Source organism: Cervus canadensis, chromosome 3, assembly GCF_019320065.1.
Source record: "Cervus canadensis isolate Bull #8, Minnesota chromosome 3, ASM1932006v1, whole genome shotgun sequence".
NCBI classification, from domain to species: Eukaryota; Metazoa; Chordata; class Mammalia; order Artiodactyla; family Cervidae; genus Cervus; species Cervus canadensis.
In genome coordinates, this window is record NC_057388.1 from 77,840,152 (window position 1) to 77,857,986 (window position 17,835).

A 17,835-nucleotide genomic window follows, 5' to 3' on the forward strand; every position below is an offset into this window, starting at 1 on the left:
CATCTTTTCTCCTTACTTGGTATTATTACTCAAGTACTAGGTATGGGGTATTGTGCTAAGTGTACTATCTGCTTTAGTCCACTTCACCATCACAGCAGCCCTTTGAAGGGCAGGTAGTAGTCTTCTTATTCTATAGATGAAAAAAACTGAGGCTCATAGTGGTAAATAACTCATCCAAGATCTTATTGCTGTGCATTAAAATGGATAGGATCTAACCCCACAGAATGACCAAGCAAGGAGACCAGGCAGTTTGCCGAATTCCTGTCTGATCTTGATAAGTACTTTAATGTCCCTGAGCTAGACTTTCTTCACTTGTAAAATGGAGATTAGGGACTTCCTTAGTGGCCCAGACTTCCACTGCAGGGGGCACGGGTTCTGCCCATGGTCTGGAAAGTAGATCCCATGTGCCTCATGGTGTGGCCAAAAAAAAATTTTTTTTTAGTAAAAAATGAAATAAAATGAAGATGATGAGACCTACCATTCCAGATGGCTGGGAGAATTAGGTGTGATGTAAGGAAAGTCTGCAACACACTCCTTGGCATACAGTAGGTGCTCACTGAACCACAGTGGTTATCATCACTGTGCAGACTTTCATCCCAGCTCCTCAACTGCTAATAGCTAGAGTCCTGGGATCACATTATTAAAGTGTAGTTCATCCGTACTACAATTTCCGCGAAATAGACCATGTGTGGGTACCAACAATATCACGTTACAGACATTTTACTACTGTGGTTAGTGGTTAAGTACCATTTTTTTCCCCTCTTGAGAGGAAACCTTTAAGAATATAAACCATTTCCACAGCAGGAGGCAAAGTGGTTTGGATTAGAGTCCTTGACTAGGATAAAGGAAAAGAGAAATATTAGCGGGTTTGGATTACAATTTGCTTTAGCCCTAGACAGTATAAGCCACTGTTCTTTACTAAATGAGGTGAAAATGGCATTGAAATGAAAGAAATGTCTGTGGCTGTACATTTCTTAGAAGCCAGATGTTTATAGCTCTTCCTTACAAGGCAGAATCTCAAAAACAATGTAAAAGTTATTCCTCTCAATAAGATATTAATTTATTCTTGTAAGCAAAAGATGATAGTAAGTATGAAGCTTACTAGCCAGTCTCCAACCCATGAAGACATAAGGTTACTTAAGACTTTTTAGATGTCATTTATTCTTCCGTATTACAGTGTTAAAAATAAAATATGTTGCGGTCCATGACTGCTTTACTTATTTTAACTTAACTTGGGTATCTTGTCACGGGATTCCCTAACCCTCTGGTATTTTTCATAATAAAATGTTGGGGGAAAATATTCAGTACAGAAGAATTAGTAGATTATAGAGATAATCAGACTGAATTCTAACAGAGCAGAAAACCATACAGGGCTAGATCCTTAAGCACCAACACCCTGAACTGTCCTGATTCCCATTGAGATTTGGACACAGAGACTTTTCACCACAGTCATCCTGGGTCCTAATGGAATGGTAATTGGGAGCTGATATTATATTGTTGGGAAATGAATCCAGTATTGGTGTGTCATTTGGGGGGCATCTCCTGCCAGGGGCAGATAATTTACATGCAAGGAATTAACAATTAACTACCTAATCTTGATCTCATGTGGGAATTTGTTTCAAAAAATAATAAGAGAAAATCTATATGGGAAGCTGTGTAGAATGGGAGGAGCCAGGAAGACAGGGAGGAGAAAAGCAAGCGACATCTTTTTCACTTTAATTAAACAGAGTCCGTATCTTTAGTTGACTATAGGCTGTGGCTCTATTTAGTACATTGTTCTGTTTTCAGCCTCTTGATTGGGAAAACAGGGACTTGGAAATTGAAGGGCTTTTTGCATGACATAAGAGAGCTATGAAATTAATACCCTTCTTAGACCTAACTGTCTCTCCAGCCACCTGTTAGCGTTCTGACGCAGACACACGGGTTCTAGCAGTGGGACAGTTCTTCTGTGCACGAGAGTAACAAGGTTTATCTCCATGTCCCAGTCTCGGCAGGAATCAGGATAGTTCAAGGTGTTTTGCTTACAGGTTTAACTCTGTGTGGTTTCTGTTCTCTTAGAATTTAGTTCGATTCTCTCTAATCTGTTAATTCTTCTCTTCTGCCCTTCATTTTTTCCCAACAGTTTATTATGACAATTATTAAACATACAAAAAAGTAAAGAATTTTACTGTGGGTTCCTATTTACTCACCTCCTCAATTCTGCAATGAAGGTTTTATTGTGCTTGTTTTATTATGTGTCCATTCCTCTGTCCATTCCCCCTGTTCCTTCTCACTCAGTGCTGGAGGCTCAAATGTTTCTTGCAAGTAGAATGAATAAATTTTCTCTACAGTAAGAAGTGGTAAGAAATCTGAAGCACCTGAAGTAAAGAAGTGTATTTTGTTCATTTTATAATCACCACCACCAGGCACATGCTACATGCATTACAAACAGAATTTCATTTAATCTTCACAATGATTCCAGTGGAGGGGGTTGTTATCCCATTTTACAGGTGAAGAGGCTGAGTTTCAGAGGGATCAAGTAACCTGCTTAACATGATGACTTCAAAAGCAGAGAAGGCAGCATTTGAACCCAGATAAGCCTAGTTTCGAAGCTGTTGCCTCTTAACTGCTGTGCCATACTTTCTTTCCTGCATGCCTTCAGCCTAATTCCTGCCTGCCCTCATTTGCAGCCAGAGTAAGTGATGAAAAGCAGTTTGCTCTGGGCACTCGGATACAAACCATGGGGTAGAAATTCTATGAAGACTAATGCCAGTGAGGACGTCTGCATACCTATTCTTCAAATAGCCAGATAAAATGGAAATGCAGTACATTTGTTTTCGTTTTTGTTTTATTTGGGTTCAGTGAAGTGTCTCATTTAGAAAAGTAGAAATGTTATTTCCCCTTATTGTATTCTGGGACTGACAGCCCTTCATTATTTTCTCAGAGAACTCTAGAACCTAGTTGCCTTGGATCGCTGTCAAAATTGTTTCTGAGGAAAGGGAATCACATCCAGACTGGGATGGGATTCTTGCAGCCCTTTGAAAAAGAGGAAAAGCTCTTTTGTGCACTTTCTTAGTGTTTGACATAAGTTTTGTTGGTGCATCAAGGTAGCTCTGGAAACTTTTGTGGGGGTGCAGGTGGTTAGGTCTCTGAATTTTTTAAATTTTGTTATGGTAAGAACGCTTCACATGAGAGCTGCTGTCTTAACAGATTTTTTAAGGGCATGATGCGTTGTCATTGATGCTGCATATAATGTTGTACCGCAGATCGCAAACTTAATTCATCTTGCTTGACTGAAACTTTATGCCTGTTGATTGGCAACTCGCCATTCCCCCTCCCCAGCCCTTGCAACCACCACTTTCCTCTTTGATTCTATGATTTTGACTATTTTAGGTACCTCATATAAGTGGAATCATGTAATATTTGTCTTTCTGTGACTGGCTTATTTCACTTAGCGTAATATTCTCAGAGTTCATCCATGTTGCATGTTGCAAATTTTCCCTTTTTTTGAGGCTGAATGGAATTACATTTTTACTCATTGTTCTGTGGATAGACATTGGGTTGGTTGCATATCTTGACTGTTGTAAATAGTGCTTCTATGATTGTGGGAGTGCTAATGTCTCTTCAAGTTCCTGATTTCAGTTCTTTTGGATTAATACCCAGAAGGATGTTGCTGGATCATATGGTAGTTCTGTCTGAAACTTTTTTTGAGGAAACTCCATACTGTTTTTCATAATGGTTTTACACTTTGCATTTCAACCAACTTTCTCCACATCTTTACTAACACTTATCTTTGTTTCTTGAAAAAGCCCTTTTACAACTTAAAGTATAACTATTTGGTTTGAATATTTTGACCCAAAGTTCTTCCAACACCCCCTTGTCTATGGGTCTAAGTAGTGTGTGGTCAGCTTCTCACTAAATCACTGAGCGTTGGTGTTTCTTTGTGAGTTCTGGAGTTTAGTATATGAGCTAATCATATCTCCATAGCTTTGATCATAGTGTGTACTGAATATTGATTCGAAAATATGAAATTGAATGGCTTTGACCTACGTGTAATATTGGTTCCTGATCTGGATGTTTTAGTAATTTTGTCCTTTAGCCATTCCCTTCTGTTTCACTCCCATATATTAGATCCTTGTCCATAACTTGCTGACATACAGCATAGTAAAGTCACTTTTGCTTTTAGTGCATCAGCTTCATATCAAACCAGAGGATGTTGAAATGTGATTTCCAAATGTATTTTCTTAAATCAGTGGTCACGTTGACAGAGTGTCCAAATTTCTCAAAGTCTGTGGACATTGTATCCAGTTATGAAGTACTAATATCTGGTGACTAAAGGGTCAGATTATCTTGGGAATAAGGAGCTATCATAAAGGGACCTTGATGGTTTTCATATGTGAATATAAGACAATGGAAGATAATTGTTGTTACTTATAAATTGCTTAAAATTTTGTTTCTTTTTTGAAGAATCATAGAAACCAAAATTTATAGGAAGGTATGTCCCTGGTGGTCCAGTGGTTAAGACTTCACCTTCCAATGCAGGGGCTGTGGGTTCAATCCCTGGTCAGGGAACTAAGATCTCATATGCCTTAGAGGCCAAAAAACCAAAGCGTAGAACAGAAGCAATATTGTAACAAAGTCAATAAAGACTTTAAAAAATAGTCCACATTAAAAAAAAAAAAAAGTTTTAAATAAAATTATAGGGTATCACTTTATTTAGTTTCAGTGAAGATCCTGAATCCTTCTACATCACATCTAATTAATAGACATTTTGCACAAAGGGAAAACAACCCAAAATAAAAGGCAGTACATGTTCTCTGTGCTTCGGTGTACGGAAAATTCCAAAGAGGGGCCCGGCACCCTGGCTGCATGCCACAGAAGTGGCAGCACGTTGTCAGACCCTTCACTTTTCCCAGCTGACATAGTGCACTTTTGCCCTGAGCACCTCTGTGGGCTTGTTTATGTTTTCTAGTGTGACTTATATCTGGGGAAAGTAAGGTTTCAAATTCCTGCTTTTATTGCCTTCTACTTAAGTGACCTTAGTCAAGTTACTTAACATCCCTAAGCTTCAAGTCCCTTTTAAGATAAGTATAAAGTTATCATGGTGAAAAAAGATCATGTTTGTAATATATTCAGCATCCTTCTTGTCAGCAGTGTTCATTAAATGGACTATTATTAATATGACTTTTCTATTTTGTTAGAGAGAAAAACAGTAGTTTCTTTTAACAGTCAGAAGACTAAAACATTCGTGTTTCATAAAGTCTGTTGAAAGAGAATGGGGGGAAAGATACAAATAAGGATTTACTACATTATTCTGAAAAGGTTAATACATCTCATAAGACAGCTCATAGGTACACATAATAATCAAGACTATTTATCAATTTTTAGGGCTGAAGACAATGATGTTATTGAGATAAACTAGCTGTGAATTATTTGGAGGATGATCTTTTTATCCAGACCCAAATAAAATCTTGATTTTTATTTTTAACAATCTAATACACATTAGTTTTTAATACTTTTTTAAATGAAGTTTTTTTTTTTCACGCAGTTTTTTTGAATGAACATTTAATGAAATGTTGTTCTCTCATGTATAACCACCATTCCTGCCCTTAACAGGCATATGTAGTCATGATAATTGCTATTGTTTCCATGCCCACGTCCTCCCCTCCGGGAATAAATTGTCCTGCTCTGTACTCTTTGTTGCTTTACACCTATTTCCATTCTTGCATAGCACATGGAATTTTAATTATTTCTTCAGCTTCTAGACTCACAGTCTCTTTTAAGTCAGAGGCAAACTCATCTTCCTGATGTTTCTAGAAGAGTGTCTTCTGGTGCTCAGTAATTCCTTATTGAACTAAGTTATTGATAACCCTCAGAGATATAAAACTCAAGATACAAGAAATCTCTGTCTTATTCATTTTTATTTCAATCAGACGCAATCATTCAGAAACTTACAGCACATACACTGTTGATAGCCCAATGATAGTATGTGTTTGTGACTATAATCCTGGCCCTGGCTTGTATCAAGTTGGTATCTAACCCTGATACATTAACATTTTGTGCTTGGAGGATTCTAGGAAGATGTGGTAATGGCTGCATAATTGTTCCATCCTCCTGAGTTCTCCCAGAAAAATGAAACAACTCGATCATACAACCAAAAACCCACAGACAATATTTACAGCAAGGTAGCCCTAGGAATGCCAACCCGCATGCAAATGACAAAACCCACCAACAGCCACAGGAACCACTGTGATTCCAGAATTGGTGTGAGAGACGGCAGAGGGAGCAAGGGGGCTTCTAATGAGAACTCCAAGAGAATGCCAAAACAGCCAGTGGGTGTTTTCTAGAAGAGACCCCAGGCCATTCTGAGAGGTCTGGGTGAAGTCCTGCAGTTAGGCTGAAGAGCTCAGACAGCCGGGCAGCCCACAGAGTTCTCATAGTTGAGCGGCCTGTGCTTCCTGCCAGGGCTGGGTTCATGCCAGAGAATAAATCCCAAGCAATATGAGCAAGAAGAAATAAAGAGAGGTTGTGCCATTGTGCTTAGTCATGTCTGACTCTCTGTGACCTCGTGGACTGTAGCCGCCAGGCTCCTCTGTCCATGGGATTCTCCGGGCAAGGAAACTGGCGTGGGTTGGCATTCCACCCCCAGGGGATCTTCCCAATCCTGGGATCGAACCTTCATCTCTTGCATCTCCTGCATTGGCAGACAGATTCTTTACCCCTGGGCCATCTGGGAAGCCCTAAAAGTAAGAGAAAGTCCAGATGAAAGCAGGGAGGGGACAAAGCCAGAAAGCAAGGAAACATTTTTAAAACTACGTGAAAACTCTGAAGGAACTCTTCAAGGTTAGAAGAGTTACCCCAGTTCCTGCCTTCTCCCAAGAGATCAGTGACTGATTTTACCTAAAAACAAGCACTGAAAAAGTACAAAGCTCAAATCCTCTGCTGAGGTTTAAGAAAAAAATTGATAAGGAACAGAACAACATCCTTGGCAATGAAAGCATATCAGACAGAAACATCCACAAAATAGATCATAACTGTAATTTACTGTTTCATAACTAGCTACAAGATAGTTGAAAGAAGTTACAGAAGACATGGAAGAACATCAAAAATCAGAATTAAATTTCAAATGAGGTGACAGAACTCAGGAAATATTTATAAATAAAAAAGTTATTTCAGAAATAAAGGTTAAACTGGAAGGAACATGGGAGCAAATAGATGCAAAGATAGTGCTGTAAGAGAAATGGAAGAGGGAAAAGATTTTAATCACAAATAAGGAGTGTGTCTAAACTAACTAATGAGAACCTACTGTATAGTACAAGGAACTCTCCTCAATGTTCTGTGGTGACTTAAGTGGGAAGGAAATCCCAAAAAGAGGGTTTGTGTGTATATGTATAGCTGACTCACCTGTATAGCAGAGATTGACAGAACAGTGCAAAGCAACTGTTGTTCAGTTGCTCAGTTGTGTGCGACTCTTTGCGACCCCATGGACTGCCGCACGCCAGGGTTTCCTGTCCTTCACTATCTCCCAGAGTTTGCTCAGATTCACATCCATTGAGTCGGTGATGCCACCCAACCATCTCATCCACTGTCTTCCCCTTCTCCTCCTCCCTTCAATCTTTCCCAGCATCAGGGTCTTTTCCAGTGAGTTGGCTCTTTGCATCAGATGGCCAAAGTATTGGAGCTTCAGCTTCAGCATCAATCCTTCCAATGAATATTCAGGGTTGATTTCCTTTAGGATTGACTGGTTTGATCTTCTTGCAGTCCAAGGGACTCTCAAGAGTCTTCTCCAGCACCATAATGAGAAAGCATCAATTCTTGGGCGCTCAGCCTTCTTTATGGTCTAACTCTCACGTCGGTACATGACTGCTGGAAAAACCATAGCTTTGACTATGCAGACCTTTGTTGGCAAAATGATGTCTCTGCTTTTTTAATGTGCTGTCTAGGTTTGTCATAGCTTTTTTCCCAAGGACTGTATTAATATCTAGGGCTTCCCTGGTGGCTCAGACAGTAAAGAATCTTCCTACAATGTAGGGGACCCAGGTTCATGCCCTTGGTCGGAAAGATCCTTTGGGGAAGTAAATGGCAACCCACTATAGTATTCTTGCCTGGAAAATCCCGTGGACAGAGGAGCCTGACAGGCTGCAGTGCATAGGGTCACAAAGAGTCGGAGACGACTGCGTGACTAACACAGAGACAGGCTGGTCATAGCTTTTCTTCTAAGGAGCAAGCATCTTTTAATTCCATGGCTGCAGTCACTGACTGCAGCGATTTTAAGTCCAAGAAAATAAAGTCTCTCACTGTTTTCATTGTTTCCCCATCTATTTGCCATGAAGTGATGGGACTGGATGCCATGATCTTAGTTTTTTGAATGTTGAGTTTTAAACCAGCTTTTTCACTGTCCTCTTTCACCTTCATCAAGAGGCTCTTTAGTTCCTCTTCATTGTCTGCCATTAGGGTGGTGTCATCTTCATATCTGAGGTTATTGATATTTCTCCTGGCAATCTTGATTCCAGCTTGTGCTTCATTCAGTCCAGCATTTCGCATGATATACTCTGCATAAAAGTTAAATAATCAGAGTGACATTTGATGTACTCCTTTCCCAATTTTGAACCAATCTCTTGTTCCATGTCTGATTCTAACTGTTGCTTCTTGACCTTAATACAAAACTATACTCCAGTAAAAATTGAAGAATTAAAAACAAAGGGAAAAAAAGATTTTTGATTAAATGATAAATACTGAAGATGGGCAGAGGTAATTTAGCCTGCAAATAAGACTCCTGGGAAACAAAACAAAGAAATGGAATAAATACCAAAAACAGTAATTCAAGAAAAATTTCCTGAAACTAGTTTTAAAACAGATATAAAATAGATATAAAAACTAGAAACTGTAAATTAAAATAGTACAGTGTGTATATGAAAATTATAACCCACAGTGCACATCATCAACATATACTTGAGTAAAGTTACTTGATTTTTAAAGACTAAAAATTATAGGTTATCTGGACCTATACTGTCCAATAAGGTAACCACTTGCCACTTTTAACTGTTAAGTGCTTGAAATGTGGCAGGTGTGGGCTGAGATGTCCTGTGTCTAGGATTCCAAAGACTTGTGTGAAAATGAAAAGTAAATTATCTCAATTTTTTTTTATGTTTTTGGTTGAAATAGTTGTATGTTGATACGTTGCATTAAATAAATTATTTTTTAAAATTTCACCTCTTTTTACTCTTAAATATGACTACTAGAAAAACTTACATAAGTTATGTTTTTGTCTTAAGTTAATACACTGTTGAATAGCACCCATCAAGATCTGAAGCTTCTCTTCTATCTAGATCAGGTCTGTATAGAATGCCCTCTTTCTGGATCCAAATAACTCCTTGAATACAATTTTTATGTAAATAATCCTTCTGAAACTTTCTCTCTTATTCTGCTTAGAATCTCTTCTCTTCTTGAATTATTTCTTCTAACACGTCTGGGAATGCTTTGTCGTCCTGAATAAACTAGAGCACAGTGAGTCTTTATCTCCATCAGGGTGAAGGCTGTGCTGCAGCTATAATGTTGTCTTTGCTTGAAAGTGAAAGTCTTAGTTGCTCAGTCCTATCTGATTCTTTGCAGTCCCATGGACTATAGCCTACCAGGCTCCTCTGTCCATGGGATTCTCCAGATGAGAATACTGAAGTGGGTTGCCATTTCCTTCTCCAGGGGATCTTCCCAACTCAAGGATGGAACCCGGGTATCTTGGCTTACCTCTACCATAATTCAAACACCCCAGAGCCATCAACTCACTTTCTCCACCTCCTTGATCTTAGCTACTGTCTTCTGTGGCTTTCTCTAGAAATTCTGCACTTCCCCTCTGCTCCCCAGCTTTTGCTTTCTATTTTGTCTTAGTGCTTTCCAACAGAAGTTGTCTTTTTCTTCTTCATGGTTTATCTTTTTCAGATAATGGAAAGATTCTGTGGTATGAGAACCATAAACCACCTATGTTCAAAACTATTTTCCTTTAATGAGTTTTTTTTTCATTAAAATTATGACAACTCTTGGAAAACATATTTCAGGGAAAATAAATTAACTGAAACTTTGATTAGTCTATAGAAATTTTGAAATAGAAAAGCAGTAATGACATGAAGACATTTTATAAACTTGGTCCATAAACTTATTACATAATTTACGTATGTTCTTTAGAAGAATAAATATTACCATCCAGTGTTTCTTTCTCTAACTCTCTTCATTATTATCTGTTCATTTAGAATATTCCTTGTACTTCTCTATTCATTCTGACACCACTGTCTCTAACCAGCCATTTAAGGATTTAGCATTAGTATAAAGAATACACTGAATTGTGATGGATCCTAAAACAGTCCTGTTCTTGTGCCTCAGTAAGTAGTAAAACAGAACCCCATCGTTCACCCTTAAAAGTCTTTTTTTTTTTTTTTTTTGCTGTTTTTATTTTTGTTGGCCACACTGTGAGACATGTGGAATCTTAGTTCCCTGACCAGGGATCAAACTGGTCGATCCCGTGCATTGGAAGCACAAGAGTCTTAACCTCTGACCTTCAGGAAAGTCCCTGAAATGTCTTTTTTAATGTAGAATAGCTGTGGACCTTTCCCTAAACTAGGACCTCAAACTAGGAAGTGAATCATTTTTTTACATGATATCATTATTAGTGGGTATTCATGGAGATGAATTTCTAAGTTGTAGAATATTCAAAGCTAAGGAAAGCAGCCACTATTTAAGAATTCTTAAATTATAACTCATAGTGGGTATGACTATAATTGCAGTTTTGTTTTCCATAAGATTTCTGTTGATTTGAAATCATTTTAATAAAATGAAAAGAATTACTTGAATTACAACTTTTTCTGAATGGTGATAACTTGTTTAACTGTGCCTCTGGAAATCTTCACAATGCTGTTTTTACATACCACATCTTTTCTTTGTAAATAACATTTCTTTTTGTTTTTTGTTTGTCATTTAGACACTGCATGTCATTTCTACCTAAATTATTACTAATTTTCAGTTAGTAAAGTGTAGTCAGCTTTAGTTCTTAACAAATAAGCATTTGTGACAGTATCAGGAATTGAGAAGGAAATAAATATCTGCTTCTTCACATTATTGCCTTGTTTTCTTTAAGAACACATTAGATATTCTATTTTGTTCTTAATTAAATAATAGGAAAATTTATGCATTATTAACTCAGTTCAGTATTAACTCGAGCTCTTGACAGAAATCAGGATGTAGAGGAGGGAAGAACTGAGTAGAATTATTTTCTAACTTCTCTGTTCTGTGTCTTATGAGTCATGCATATACACCAAGGCCTTGATGTGCATTTGGTTACCTTTAGGATGGATACTGTCTGATACTTCTTGGCAGTGAGGCTAGCAGCCCATTTGGCATCTCAAGTGGGGAGAATACCTCATTCACCCACAATTTCTTAGATGATGCTCTCCTGTGGGTTCCTGTTTCAGAGAGGCACACCAAAGGCTCCATTTGAGTCCTGTGAAGCAGCCTCTGTAGCGCCTCTGACTCACTGATCTTCACCCAAGTTGCTGGTAAGGGAACTGGATATGGGGCATTTCAATAATGGAATGTGATTTAGTAAAGAAGAACACAAGTCCCTCTCTACCAAACAGAGTTTAAGCAACCTTAGGAGTACTGGCATCCAAAACCTCCTGTTAATAGGCCTGTATGTGTTCAAGAATGTGAAACTCTCACCTCTCTGGTCATTAGGTCATGTGTGGCCCCACACTGGTCAGTAGCATCTGCACATTCCCCATCCCTGCTCACACACTACATTCGCACACAGCACTGGGGAAACTTCTTCACAACCTTCAGTGCCTGGCTACACAATGGACAGGCTCATCTCTGAGCATGCTTCATGTGAATATCTATCACATTAGCACTTTACCAAAACTATTTTTAAGTGGCTGGGTAAGAATATTCAGTTCAGGTTCAGAGGTTGAGAAGAAAAAGTGTTCATGGCAGAGCTGCACAATTTGGACTTCCATCATCTGGTTCTGTTCAGGGCACCCTGACTACCTATGTGATCCAACCAAGGACACAGCTTATGTTATCCTTTTCCATATTTATGTTGTTAACTGTTTGTGTGCATGCTAAGTTGCTTCAGTTGTGTCCGACTCTTTGCGGCCCTGTGGATCCTGCCAGGTTCCTCTGTCCATGGGGTTATCCTGGCAAGAATACTAGAGTGGGTTGCCATTTCCTTCTTCAGGGGATCGTCTCAACCCAGGGATCAAGCCTGCGTCTCTTACATCTCAGGCACTGGCAGGCAAGTTACCACTAGCGCCACCTGGAAAGAGACATTAACTATTTTTGTTCATTATCCTCAGTTACATTTTGGTATGAAAATTAAATTTTGAAAACAGTCATATAAGGAGTAGGCATTAAAGATAAGCAGAGACAAGTAACACTAAGTGATTTATGAGGAGAATGGAGAGGAAGAAGAAGAAAAATTCACTAACCCCTCATTTTATTTGTATTATGGGTTTATTTCTACTCTGATACCTTTATTTTATACATGGGAAAAGTTGTATCAGCAGAAATCAAAATGAATTGTCCATGTTCAATTTAACTGCAGTTACAACTCAGATTTCCTGACTCCACGTTCAATATTGTTTCCAGTATGCTACACTGAGTTCTCCTGGTTTGGAAAAGATGGTCATTTTATCATAAAAGTTAACTAAACTTGAAGCAGATACCACAGAACTGTGGAGAAGAACTGAATCAAGAAATTCTTAGAAAATGTGGTGTGTTCAAATGAGAGTTTACTCCCAAATAAATCTTATGTATAATTCATGGAAGAGTCTTTTCGTGGTACTAATACTGTATCAGTTAGCTTTGCTGTGTAACAAACCATCCTCAAAATTAGTTGCTTAAACAGTCATTTGTTATAAATATTACAACAGCTAGTCATTAGAATCATACTGTAGCGGTATTTGTACTTCTACAGTTGAGCTGTTTGTAAGATCTTTGTGGTTTATTGTAATTAAATCTATATACTTAGGTGATGCAATAGAAGAAATAGAACTTCTAAGTTTTAATGACTGACTTTTAAAAGAAAAGAGAAATTTCTTATTTTCTCTGACCTTTATGTAATACTGAAGAATTAACATCAGTTTCATCGTAATGTTATCTATATCTACACTTTTTATTTTAGAGTTTAGATAAAATGATTATTAAATGTTAAAGTATTAATAGTTTCACAATTACAAAGAGCTTTTCTTATGACCATAATACCATGGTAATGCCCTAATTGTGAAAGATTTAAATTTGTGTTTAAATTATTTTAGAAGTATTTGTGTCATTAATAGTATTTTTTATTTAAAATATTTATTTTTTTTTTTAATTTAAAATTGTTATTGAATAATTTAGATTGGATTTTATGGATTTCAAAGTGTCTTCATGGGCTAACTAGGTAATGTCACTTTTGACCATTCATGCTTACTACTCTTGTCGAGTTTGCTTATTGTTTGTAAGAGAATCCTTCAAGTGTAAGTTCCCAGATATCTTTTTCTGGTGCTGATTATCATCAAGAAAGTATGTGTATCTCTGCCCCCTTTATGTTAAATTTCTAAAATGAGTCTATTCTGCACTCGTAGTAGATGTGTTCTTTCCTTTGTGTGCTGCTTTTTGCTGCTATTAATGTGAATCTTCTCTCCCTTTTGTTTGCAGTGTCTCAGTTTGAAACTGAATTCTACATCAGTGGACTGGCACCTCTCTGTGATCAGCTTGTTGTACTTTCCTACGTAAAGGAGGTTTCTGAAAAAACGGTAATTTTTTTCACCTAAAATGCAATGGGAAGTGCAGGTTCGTCTGTAGCATTTTCCCCCAGATCATGTTGCCGTGAAAGAACTCAGACCCAGCCTTAGCAGAACTTCCTGACCTATAAAACAAGGGCAGAGAGATTACCCTGCAGACTTAATATATTTACCTTTCAGAAGCTCCACTCCTTGGTTGCCTTTGTTCCTTTTGCCAAGCAAAAGGGAGTCTCTTTTTCTTCTTTTTAGTTTTTCTTCTTTTTTTCCATCTCTCTTGGTATTTCAGTCGAAAGGAATGAAGGATTCCTCTTGCTGAGAGGCGAAGGAACTGAACTGACACTGTGCATTAACTGAAATGACCGCGATGAAGTTGATCTGCAGCATCAGCAGGGGTCCCTGTGGTCAGAGTGAATTACCGAGAGGGCAGTCCATTATTTCCTGTGGTCTAGACATACTTGTTTACTTCCCAGTGGCCTAGTGTTACCGAGTAGCTTGATTCTTGCTTGGAAATTAGATTCTTGCTAAGTCTCAGTTATCAGTGCAAATGATGGTATGAAATGCATGGCTAATAGGAAGCAGCAGAGAATCAGCATTTCATTATACATGACTTTGGAATGAAGCCTGTTAGAGGGTCCAGTGGAGGGCCCTGCATACTGAGTCTTTCTTTGAAGCCTAGGTCAGCTGCATTCCTAGTTTGTCTTTGTTGTCAGAGTCTAAGGGTCCTGCTAGGAAGGGGCTGAGGGTGGCTTCAGGGTATAAACAAGGAGAGTTTATTGTAAAGGATTTTCTTTTGGATGCTGTGTATAAAAGAAACACAATTGATCATCTAGCCCTCTACAGTGAGTGGGTTCCCCTTGTCTGTGTTCTCTCCCCTTTTTTTCCCTTTCAAACAGCAGAGAATCAAATGGGGAGAAAAACCCTGGGAGTCCCAGTTTTGAAGTGGTAGCTGCTCTCCAGCATTCCTCTGAGCGAGCTCTTGCATCAGGAAGCCATCGCTATAGTAACCTGGAGCTCTGGGTGCCCATGTTGCTAGGCAATGGGATGCTGCAGACTTAAGTGAACACTCAAACCTGCTAAAATCAATAGGACTGGCTTCTAGCCCTGTGCAGGACATCAGTTTATTATTATTTTATTTATTTTTTTTTTGAAAAGAAAGAAAAGCAGTGGCTCCTGAGGGAGTAAATACAGTGCTTTTTGATGAGGAGTGTGGGGAGGATTGAGAATGTGATTGAAAGACGTAAGGAAAGAGGCAGTAAAATGAAAAAGGGAAAGCCTAATAAACCACTGACCAAAAAAAGAAGGAAAGGAAGGAAACCTTTGTTAATAAAAGAGAATATTGGAAAGGAGTAAAACCTGAGAAAGGCCAACCTCAAAGAGCAAATTAGAAAATGGAATTTTTTTCAGAGAAAGAAGTGAGGGTCTTAGAGATGCTTTAAAAATGTGTGTGTTGATGTACATAACTCTTTGTTTTCTCTACCACCAAAGGACACCTGAAATCCTTCTGCACAGAATGAACTGATAAAATTAAGGCAGAAAGAGTAAAGAAGCATGCTTGGGGCCAACTATGCCCTCCCCACTTTTCATATCAAACAGACAGGTTAAATGCAACAGTAAACAAACTTTTTTCTGCCAGGCTTAATGTTACTCCAGCATATTTTTTTCCATCACATCTTTTACCTTCATGCATGTCCCCACACAGTTGTAGTGATAGTTACAAGCTCCTCTGTGTTGCTGCATTTTGAGGAGCATCATTCTATTCTCTGTGCATATGGCTGTGCAGTCTCCCATCATTATTTATGGTGCTTGTGACCTATTTCATGTCATTGATATAACCTATTTGATGAAGCTGCTCCCTTAATGTTTTTTTTTTCCCATTCATTAATAAAGCACATGTGTGTTAAGAATGGTGCTGCACATGGAGTATCAAAGATCAGCAAGACCAGGGATTTGCCTGGCGGGCCAGTAAGATTAAGACTTCACCTTCCAGTGCTGGGGTGTGGGTTTGATCCCTGGTAAGGGAAGTAAGATTCCACAGCCAGAAAACCAAAACATAAAACAGAAGCAATGTTGTAACAAATGCAATAAAGACTTAAAAAAAAAAGTCAACAGGACCAAATTCCTGCTCCTAGGAAGTTCACACATAAGCAGGGCTGTTTGACCAGTGAACAAAAGTTGTAAAATAGTGAGACGATAGATTTCTCATCCATCACTTTGCTGATGGATTTCTTACATATGAAGGAGCTGTTTATATGGTCTAGCGAGGTGGTTTTCTTTTAACATTGTTTGGTTCAATCTTTTTTTCTGTTTTTGATTCTACTTTTGATATTTTTTTGGTCATTGTTAACAGCTGTTAATGTTTTTAAAAATATTCAAATCTTTCAGTTTTTTCCTTTTTGTTGTTTTCAAATTAAGATATTTGTCATTTCTCCACAGATCTGATCAATTATCCTGTATATTCACCTGGGTTTTTCTTCCACCAGTTCACGTTTTACAGTTGTTTTTTTAATTTTTGAATGCTTTAAATATATGAGACGCAGTGCTAACCTAATGGTTTCCCAGTTAACCTAACAAAATTGATGAAAGGGATCTGTGAGGCTTACTGTTTTATTGGGGGACCTTGGAGCTTCAGGGGTAGTTCTGGACTTCTTTCATGCTGTTTCTTTCATCTGTATTCTCTGCACCAGTGCCACACTGCATTAGCTCTTGTTGCTTTGGAAAGTAGTCCAAGTATATGTTTCATGCCCATGTGCTGAATATTCAGAGAGCATGAGCTTTACAGTAAAACAAACTTGATTTCAAATATAGTCCCAGTTTTCCCACAAATCCCAGTCCTACCATTTACTTACATAACTTTAACCTCAGTAAATTTTTTGATCCTCAGTTCCTTCCTCTGCAAAATGAGGAACAACAATACTTCCTGAGGGTGATTTAAGGACTCAGGAGAGTAATCTGTAGATAGTCACCTACTAAGCTAGTGGAATTGTCATAGGCCCTCACTAAAGCATATTTTCCCCTTCTATCTTGGTCTAGAACTGCAGTGACCAGAATTGTAGTCACTAACCTCATGGGGTTATCTAAATTGAAATTAATGAAAATTAAATAAAATTCAAAGTTCTGCTTCTCAGTCATAGCCGTCACCTTTCAGGTGTTGAGTAGCCAGCCGTGACTGCTGACATGGTCCAGTGCTATCTGTTCTGTATATCTCATTACAATACAGTACATGCATACAATACATACAAAAGGTCAAAATAAACCACTGCTGAAGCTATCCAAAGCCGGTGGTAGGAAGGGCTTATATCTGCCAATTTTATCAAAGCAAGGCATTTAATTATGGCTACCTAGAATTAATTTGTATCACTTATAGAAATATAATTCCAATGAGCCTTTCTTCCTCCCCCAGGAAAGAGAATACTGTGCCAGACCCAGATTGGATATCATCCAGCCACTTTCTGAAACTTGTGAAGAGATTTCTTCTGATGCTCTGACCGTGAGGGGCTTTCAGGAAAATGAATGTAGAGATTATCACTTAGGTGAGAGAGATCAAGGGTCTGACTCATGTAATTTCTTATATTTGTTTTTTTCCCCTTCACCTGAGTAGCACAACCAGAAGTTTAAATTAAGGTGCTGAAAGACTCTTAGAGCTAATCTGGGCATATTGAAAGTTAAGATGCCAAGGCCCAGAGATGCTGGAGAACTCGCTTGAGTTCCCGGAGCAGAAGGGAGGGGTAGAGATGGGGCCAAGACCAAGGTAAGGATGCTTTGCGGTCTTTGTCCTTACATTTGGTCTCCTGTCCTAACTATTTCATGTGACACCTGACTTACAGTGATGTCAAGCAGCATGGTTCTGTGGTTGCCATATCACTCTGGTGTACTCTGGGTTGGCAGAGAAATTGTCCTTCTGTAGCTGAATGCTCAAAGCTTGAAAGAGTATGTGGTACATACTAGACTTTTGCTATTATTTGTCAAGTAGATGAATGAATACATTTAGTCACTGCTTGGAAATAAAAGGAGAACCATTACTCTGTAGTCATACCAGGGGCATCTCTATCTTCAGTTCAGCTCAGTCGCTCAGAAGTGTCCGACTCTTTGC

The 17,835-nt window shown here is 38.4% G+C and overlaps 1 protein-coding gene across 2 annotated transcripts in view; it reads left to right on the forward strand.

The window, feature by feature from the left end:
* Positions 1-17,835, forward strand: part of VPS41 (VPS41 subunit of HOPS complex) — a 409,984-nt gene that overhangs the window by 346,282 nt on the left and 45,867 nt on the right. For both annotated transcript variants that reach the window (XM_043463545.1, XM_043463546.1), the window contains 2 exons: positions 13,660-13,757; positions 17,146-17,275. In XM_043463545.1, the coding sequence (XP_043319480.1) occupies positions 13,660-13,757; positions 17,146-17,275 (228 nt within the window). The remainder of the gene's footprint in view (positions 1-13,659; positions 13,758-17,145; positions 17,276-17,835) is intronic.